The 9,842-nt window shown below is 34.4% G+C and overlaps 1 protein-coding gene across 2 annotated transcripts in view; it reads right to left on the reverse strand.

Moving 5' to 3' along the window:
• LOC106882567 (RNA polymerase I-specific transcription initiation factor RRN3) overlaps positions 1–9,842 on the reverse strand; it is a 57,305-nt gene that overhangs the window by 23,559 nt on the left and 23,904 nt on the right. For both annotated transcript variants that reach the window (XM_014933287.2, XM_014933294.2), the window contains exons 11-12: positions 6,806–6,936; positions 2,051–2,232 (exon numbers count right to left, since the gene is read on the reverse strand). In XM_014933287.2, the coding sequence (XP_014788773.1) occupies positions 2,051–2,232; positions 6,806–6,936 (313 nt within the window). The remainder of the gene's footprint in view (positions 1–2,050; positions 2,233–6,805; positions 6,937–9,842) is intronic.

A 9,842-nucleotide genomic window follows, 5' to 3' on the forward strand; every position in this document is an offset into this window, starting at 1 on the left:
AAGTGTCTTCTACTAAAGCCTTGGGCTGACCAAAGCTCTGTGAGTTCTCTTGGAAGAAGGAAACTGCAAGAAACCTCTCTCTCTCTCTCCAGATGGAAAGCTCAAATAATCAAGCCTCTATAGCCCTCCACCTATCTCTTTCCTGTGCCAGTCTGCACAGTTCTGCAAAACCTCTGCCACTAGTTCTTTGATTTTATCACTAAATCTGGTTTTAGGTCTTCCTCATGCTTCCTATTGACCCTACACCAGAAGCTCTCAACATGAGCAATGCTACCCTGAAGGGGGCACTGGGCATATCAAAGGAATCATTAAGGCTTTATGGGGCAATGAGGTAACATAATTAACATACTAAATTTTACCTATAGTAGTAATTATATAATACATGATAAAAAACTAGTAATGGTTATTAAAATAAAATGGGATCTCATAAGGCACAGGGAAGTCATTAACTTATAATGTATAAAGTAAATTTACAACTTTTGTCTTTATTAATTTTTTATCATTTCACTGTTAAAAGCTTATACAATCCATTTTTAGAGTAAAATTTATAAATTATCATCAGTGTTAATTTAGTTTAGTCATGATACTGCATTTGCCACTTAGGTGTGTGCTGGGCATAACAACTACTTAAAGAGTGGGAGCTACAAAAAAAAAAAAAGTTTAAGGGCCACTGCCCTATGCAAATCCATTTTTACCTCTGGGAAGGAGTGATCCTTATTAGTCTGCCCTCTATGCTTTGACCTGACCAGCATAGACAACCCTACCAGGAACTTGCATTCTGCTGACATAGTTCTCAGTCACTCAGGCAAATAAACCACCACATCACAAGGACTGGGTTATTTTGTTGTGGCACTGATTAACTTTGTAAGCATAAAATGAAAGCAAACAAAAATATGAAACTTAACCAAACTTTTGAACATATTTCTCTGCTCTGCTTAATGAGCCAGGCACCAGAGGAATGGGAAATGGTTTTCTAACCTGTCTAGGAGAGCGGTAATTCAGATTAAGAACTAACTCAAACTTTAATGACCTGCTTAATTTCTACTAGCATGGAAAACAGATGTAAAATGAGGACAATGATATCATATATACCATTCTTTCATTTGTTTTACAGCCATTTTACCATGCTAGCATGGGTTAGGTGGAATATATTAAGGCATTGTTTTACAGATGAAGGTCTTTTTTATGTTGCTAACCCTTACCAGTTTTTCAAGTAAAGGATCTCTTATTCCACATCTTAAAAAGTCAGTCTCACACAAACACATACATTACATATATGTGACGGAGTCTGTACTGTAGGTTTCCTTCAGTTTCCACTTACCAAATCCACTCACATGGCTTTGGTTGACCCAGGAAGACTGAACCTAAAACTTAACTTCACAAATCACACAGCCATATCTCTACTTAAATATCACTACTTTACAAATTCACTAAGTCTAATTGGCATAATAGTCAACTTAATGATGATGATGAGATAGATATATATGTATATCATATTTATGTACATATATATCATACACTAAACACATAATCAACATATGTGAACAACTTTTGTTTTTGTTTTTGGAAGTGCCAAATGTGTTTCGAATTATACAGACAAGAAAGTAATATTTCAAATGTAGTATAGCTGCAAAAGCAGCAAAAAGACTGGTTATTTTACCTTTATAAGATGGAAAAAGTTTTGTCTGTATAATATGAAATACATTCAATGCTTCCCAAAACACAAAAAAAGTTTGTTTACATATGTTGTTGCAGTCCAAAAATGCCATATTTAGAATTTAATTTGATGGAGATTGCTGTCAGTGGGCAGTTCAGTTTAATGGTAGAGTACTCAGCCAGCATCTGAGAGGTGCAGGTTCAAGTCCCATGGCTGCCTGCTAGCAGCTTTTGACATCTTATAAGGGTACAATACCCAATCTTTCTGCTGTTTTCACAGTATACTGCATTCAAAATATTACTTTGTCTGTATTATACATTCATAATTATACTATGACAAATAAAGTGGTAATAGAATAATAGATATAATAGAAAAGCAGTTCATTATTCTTACCTTTTTCAGAATCGAGAATGTCACGAACTCGGAAGACAAATACATAAAATACAGCTTGGCATAAATAATAAAATGGTTCGTGGTTTTTAAGAAATGCTGGTTTCTTGTCTTTATTGTTACTAGCCATATCAATGTAGTCGTGAATCCACTGACAGAATACTTCAAGGCATACTAATAAAGAACTGAAAAAGAAGATAAAGAAAATACTGAAAATAATAATACTTTTTCACTATCACAATCTGGTTGACTAATGGCTTATGAATGAAATTTTGTGCATGGAAACTGAACAGAAACCAACTGAGTGTGAGTGTGTGTGAGTGCATGTATGTGTACGTGTGTATACGCATGGCTGGATGTGTGGTTAAAAAGCTCACTTTACAGGACATGCTTTGGGTTTCGTCCCACTGTGTGGCTCCTGGGGCAAGTGGGAGGGGATCTGTATTCGTAAAAAAGAAAAAAAATTATATATGAAAAAGTCCCATTCTATGCTAATTACTCAGAGTGTATCCTTCTTTATGAGGTGATAAATGAATCAATTTCAATTATGAGGTGATAAATGAATCAATTTCATGCACTTCCAAAATGGAATGACTGATAGATAGATTCATTGACACCAAACCCACAACTCACAGAAGCAAAGTTTCCACTATCACATATTTTTGATCATCTCGACATTTTCTTCTAGGTAGAATACACTTCTTTGTATCATTTATTAAGATCAGGTATCTTTCATTTATGTACTTGCACCCATGTTGATGGGTGCAATAATGTAAATCTTTATGAAAGACGCACAACCTTGCAGAACAGTCATGTAAATACAAGCAAAAGCCTGTGCATTCTGGGTAGGTGAGCATTGTGGATGGTCTCTGGAGTATGTTTCTTGCAGTACAAGTATAACTTTTGACTAATTGCCAGCCCGTGTTATCACAGATCAACCTATGACAAGCAAAACATAGTTCACAATTGAGCATACTATGTTATCCCAGATCAGTGATGAAGGAATTAATGATAAACAAGGCTACATGTATAAAATATTGCAGTAAGAATTTTGTGTAATGTCAGCAATGACTAACAAATTTCGATTTCATTCACACCATTTGGGTGAAGGAACAAAGTGGCCTTTTTCTCAATGAGACAGAGTGGACAATGTTACTTAGAAAGAAAATTACCAACAAGGTAAGATGCAGCACTGCCAGAGTCACCTATGTCTGTTCTCTGAAGGACAATGTTCACTGCTTTTAAAACAGTGGTTCATTTTTCACTTGACATCACTTACACTCGCATCAATTTTGTAATTTGTGTTGTCCTCCTTGCCTCGCCAATAAAATGGTCACTTTGGTCTAAAACATGAACGATTTGAACAAGAAGTTGAACGTTATCAGTCACTATAGTCACTGCATGAAATTCTAGATGCAAGATAGATATGATCAATTAATTAATATCTAACAGAAGATATATTTATCATCTTGCAATACATATTGTCTCCCTTGCACCATTTATGACAGTTTAACATCACCTTTGTACTACGTCTTACTATATTTATACTATATCAGTAGTAACATGCCACAGGGGTCGATTTTACCTTTTATCCTTTCAGATCAATAAAATAAGTACCAGTAATCGACTAACTCCCTCCCCCGAAATTGCTGGCCTTGTGACAGAATTTGAGACCATTATTACCAATAACTTTCGATTTTTTTTTCTCTTGTCATGCACTTTTGCAAAGTTCATTTTTACAGTTGCACAAAAATAAAACAGAAGGGCATTAATTTTTTCAAACGTTTTTTTTTTTCTTTAGGTGCAAACCCAACCACATGGTGTCAGGTTCAGTCCCCCTATAACACTTTGATCCAGTGTCTTATATTATAACTACAGGCCAACTAAAACTTTAGAAACTGAAAGAATCCTGTCATGTGAATATATTTATTTGTATATGTGAGTGAATCTGTGTGCATTTCTCTTTTATTTGTTTGTCATTTGACTACAGCCATGCTGGAGTACCACCTTTAGTCAAACAAACTAACCCCAGAACTTATTCTTTGTAAACCTAATATTTATTCTGTCAATCTCTTTACCAAACAGCTAAGTTACAGGAATGTAAACACACCAGCATCGGTTGTCAAGCTATGGTGGGTGGACAAACACACACACAACGGGCTTCTTTCAGTTTCTGCTTACCAAATCCACCCTCATGGCTTTCGTCGGCCCAAGGCTATATTAGAAGACACTTGCCCAATTTGCCACGCAGTGGGGCTGAACCCAGAACCATGTGGTTGGTAAGCAAGCTACTTACTACACACCCACTCTTGCACCGATGTACACAAATGCTTCTTGGTGGTGTCATTTGTTTGTAGTCCAAAACAAAAGCATGTCTCTGAGCTGTTTGTAGTTCAGTAGAACAAGAGATTATTACCTCACTTGTAAACAGGTGGCAGCTGGTAACAGGAACTGTCCAAACATTCTCTCCTGACTCATACAAGCAGGGAAAAATAGAATAAAATGATAATTATATGTGTGTATGTGCATATATATATATATATATATATATATATATATATATATATATATATATATATATTTGCATATCATCCCCTTTTCCATGCTTGTATAGGTTAGACAGAGTTTATTGAGGTAGATATTTTTTATAGTCAAATGCCCTTCCTGGCACCAACCCTGTCCTGTTTCCAAACAAGGTAATATCTCCCCATGGCCTGTCATATCTTTGCAGAATATTGGAAATGACAGTGCCACTCAATCATGACAATCATGCAATGCCAAGACAAGGAAACAAATACACACGTGCACACAGACGTGTGTGTGTGTGTGTGTATGCACCACACACACACATGACGATCTTTTTACAGTTTCCATCTCTCAAATCTACTCACAAATTTAAGAATGTAAGAAATATATACAAAATATAATGAAATGATAACAATTGTAAGAAATAGTTATTGATGAGGTGTAGTTGGGTTAATCACTCTCAATTATGTTATTGGACATACAAGTTTGGAAGACAGAAACAACAATGACAGCTTTTGATCATAGTTACTACTGAAAGTTACGCTTAGTTTTGTACTGTCTTTCGTGTCATTTAATTCCCCGTTGTAAAGTAAGGATTCCTAACAGAGGCTAACGGTCATAGATATGTAAAGGAAGGGTAATTCAGTATGGAGAAGAATGTGAATCAAACTCAACTCTGGAAGAATTTGGCCTCAGCTTACATGCATTGAGTCCTTTCATTTCTGGCAAATATGCCATGAACAAGGATAAAATATGCTTAGCCTTTAATGCAAATAGTTGGCATTTTATCTTTAGTCTATTAACTAGAATGTGATTCGAGTTTCAAACCACCTAAAAATTGATAGATGATAGTATTTCAAATTAGGGGAGCTAATTCATAATAGTAAAAAAAAATGTTACTCAGGCTATTACCTCCCCTACATTTGTCTTTTATTAATTTAATATATTGGACGTCAATTGTGATATTAACGCTTTAACATTCATTACATCGCTTGTATGTGTGGAGGAGAGTTCGGTCATGAAGTATATCGCCGTCATTTGACCTCACCACTTTTTCTCACGTCCCTCTTCCATAAGTAGCTTCTAACGTCAGTACATAATACATTTTTAACCCGCATCCATCACCTTTTCACATTAAATATTCTTACTAATAGTCGAATTTCAACTCACTCTCAGCTCAGTTCAGTTCCAATTCTCCAGCTAATCATACACAATTTATTTCCAACTAGCCTTCATAATTCTTCCAGTAAATGTTTCATAGTCTAACTTTTGCAAAGATAGAAGGTATTTCTTCCCAACCATTTTCTTCACCTAACTACATTTTCTTATCCTTCATAATATTGCTAATTTGGAAAAAGTATGGTAATAGCACCAATATAATAGAAATTAATCTTATCAAAAAGCAGTAGCATTTATTTTACCACATCCAACCAATAGAAGTTTAGTCCGTAGATGCAGGGAGCCCTTTGTTTTTTGAATCAAGTTATTTAAAGAAAGTGTTCAAGTTAACATATGGCAAAGTAGAAGGTTTGACAATGAAGGGTTAGATATTGTTACATAAACACAGCACCAATGACAAGAATAGAAAGTGCAACAGATGTTCAGAGTGCAATGAGCAAGCTTCTAGAAAAGAGATAGAGGGGCATGGATTGAAAACAAAAACTGAAGATTCTTATTCTAACTAGATTTTCACCCACAGAATCTATAAAATATAAAAAATTTTTTAAAGACCTTGAGCATTTAAACAACACAAAAATAACAGCTAAATACCCTTTCTAACACTGAAGAGAGGGCAGAATACATTTTCAGGTAGAGATCCAACTAAGTAGAATAATGCATTAGGTCAAAAGAATCACTACAAAGCCAAATAGAGGGTTCAACCATAGATTCTTTGAATTATTCCTGGCATTTAAAGCCCATTGATAATTGCACCTCATCATCATTTAATGTCCATTTTCCATGCTGGCATGGTTTAGATGGTTTGGCTGGGACTGGTAAGCCAGAGAGGTGCATCAGACTCCAATCTGTTTTGGCTTGGTTTCCATGGATGGATACCTTTCCTAACGCCAACCACTTTACAGAGTGTACTGGGTGCTGTTTACAGGTCACCAGCATGGGTGCCTTTTACAGGTCACCTCTAATGAGCAAAAGAGAGAAAGTAAATGAAAGCAATGTGTTTGTAGTAAAAAGAATTGCTCACAAAATATAGAGATGTAAGAAACTGAAACAAACCTGACAGGTACATATTTCGACCTAGCAAGGAAACTCCCCAAATAAGAACTGCAAGTTACTCGGAAAATTGGTTCTGTATTTGGGTTGCTGAATTTTTTCCAGAGATAATCCAAAAATCCATCACACAATAACTGAAAACATTAAAATTGAAACCCATATTAAAATACAATTCCATACATATAAAATCAACATTTTTTTGCAAGCAAAAACAGTACATTTTTGATACACAAGCACCTACTGAAGAAACATTGGTTGAGCAGTCAGTATATTAAGATACTTACTAAAGTTTACAGATGGATGTAGGTTTGAACTGCTCCCAAGTGTGTGCAATAATCTTAATGTCTCAAGCAATAAGTGTGTCAATATTTTCCAAACAACTATAGCCACCTTTCACAATTTTAAACAGCTTGTGGTACATATGGTTGTAGGGTGAAATGTTTGAAAGTTGGGGGGATTTTATAGATTCCAGCCACACTCAGAAATAGTTTCAACTCTGTACACATAGCTGGAGAGATGACAAACTAGTATATCTATTAAATGTACAACCACCAGATCAAGAAAAGTTTAAATGAGAGCCTTCCAGAAACATTTATGAAATTTAACCTAAAACACCTCATTGAAATTATGATAAATACCATTAACTTAGCAGATATCACATTGAAAATAATTCTTGAGTATTATACTTACACCAGCTGACAATGTGCCATCAATAATGACAGCTAATTGCAGTATTTTATATATAAGGTACATAATCACACATACAAACATTCACATACTTCCCTTGTACACGCACACACATATACTCACACAGAGTTGAAACACTGATTTTTTTTTTTCACCCTTTCTTTTCTTATTCATCAATCACCCCTTTCTTTCTCTCACTCTCTCTCAGTCAGGGCTATTACTCTCACTACTTCTTCACTGAATTACTATTTTCTCTCCTCTTCCACATCCAGTGTGATCCTGGACAAATATATAAAAACACTATGTTCATTATTATATTAGGAGATAAAGCCAAACAAAGACCTATACTAGTAACAGAAAATTCTATATAATCCACCTACAAAATTATTAAAAAAACTTAATAATATCAACAAGAACATAACTTATTAATTCTGACAAAAGGTATTTAATTGTGCTACACATATTTAGAATATGGTGATAAAAAGCAGATTTGAAGAGAAACAGGTTATGTGAGTTAATGGATCGATGTATAGGTACATAAGAAAACCAAGAAAAGAAAAATTTTCTGGTTCAATCTATCCTTTAACTAGAATGTATATTGAAGTATAATCAAAAATTTACCATTCATCATTTTTATGTCTGGTTTTTCCATACTGATACGTACTAGACATAACCTTGTTCATGAGAAAAAATTTCTCCACTGGTAAAGTTGCTATAGTTGTATGAAAAACAAAGCCAACCTGATAGCTTAACGAGATAGGATTGAAAATAGGAATAACATAAATCTAGCACCAAAATGCAACTGCATGTCTTACAGAAGTACTAGTATACAAAGACATCTTCAGATAATTCAGCTCACAGAGCACACATTGAAGAACAGGTATGCACAGCATGCATAATCTTTCCCAAACAGAAACCAAAGTTAATTCTCTCACTTGTGTAAAATTATAGAAACACAGACCAAAAGTACTCTCAACATTGCAGCCAATCTCCCTCAAATTACACCATACCATCTTAAAAAGAAAGATATCAAACAATGTAGCCTTAGGTATACAAAATGATAGGATGGTAACGGAACACCTTTGATCAAGTCTGTTAAATAAGGACTGACTAGGTAGGAACTGGAGAAATTTCTGAAACTACTACATAAATTCTAAGGCTGACTCCAAACTATTCATGCTCATCAATTTGCATAATTATGACAAGATTATAAAAAACGTCTAAGATTAAATATGTGATTTTGTTCAGACAGAATTTAAGAGTGAGTTGTCAAAAACTTGTGGATCTGACAATCAGATAATTTCATTTATGGTATAGACGAGACATTTATTTTCATACTTCAGGCTAGCAAACTTACACTCCAATCCACAGCAGACAAACTGTAAATAATATATTTAATGCAGTGAGCATCAAAAACCGATTTAGAAATATTTATGCAGGCTTGATTGGCTGGTTAAGAAGCTTCTTTCACAACTATGTGGTATTTCAAGTTCAGTTTTCAATGTGTGGCATCTAGGGCAAATAAGCTTACCATGTGTGTGTATGTGAGAATGGATATGTGCTCATGTGCACACTTGTCATGATATTGCATATGTGTAAGTAATTGTCACCGTCATGCAAATGCTGATGTTTGTTTCCAGTCTTCTATGACAAACATGTCTGGCCAAGGGGAAAAATTCCCTTGCTTAGAAACAGGTGAAGGTTGGTGACAGGAAGGGCAACCAGTTGTAGGAAATCAAAGAATTCTATCTGATCCATGCAAGCATGGAAAAGCAGACATTAGAATGATGTTGATGCATTGATTAGACAGCATTAGTTCAGATTAAATAGATTAATATTATAATCCTATTTACAAATACAGAAAACAACTCCAAGAAATATTTTGGTCATTTAGACCTTAGTAAAACTAAGGCTTTGATATTCTTACTGAAGCATTAATGAAAGAATCATTAAATAGATATAGGATACTGCTTACAGGTAAGCATGGAAAATTACAATATTTAACCCTTTCGTTACCATATTTCTAACCAAATTACACCCCTTATGTGTTTCAATTAATTTCTAACATTATCATAAATTTAGGCTGGTTTCATTAAACAACTCTAACTTTTTTATTTATCAACATATTAATGTGATTTTTGGAAGATAAATTAACGAAAGGTTCTCAACCAATTCTATACCAAAATTTTTGTCACAAAGTGACTTTAATTACAGGTAAATACAGGTAAATTCAACAAAATATAAAATTATTTAAATTTTTGTTCAAACATCGCTATAGAAAATGGGTTATTAGCTAATATTCAATTGGGTATACAACAAAATATTATTATAGAAGAGTTGTGCACATTACTGG

This window comes from Octopus bimaculoides, chromosome 6 (assembly GCF_001194135.2).
Source record: "Octopus bimaculoides isolate UCB-OBI-ISO-001 chromosome 6, ASM119413v2, whole genome shotgun sequence".
In the NCBI taxonomy this organism is placed as follows: domain Eukaryota; kingdom Metazoa; phylum Mollusca; class Cephalopoda; order Octopoda; family Octopodidae; genus Octopus; species Octopus bimaculoides.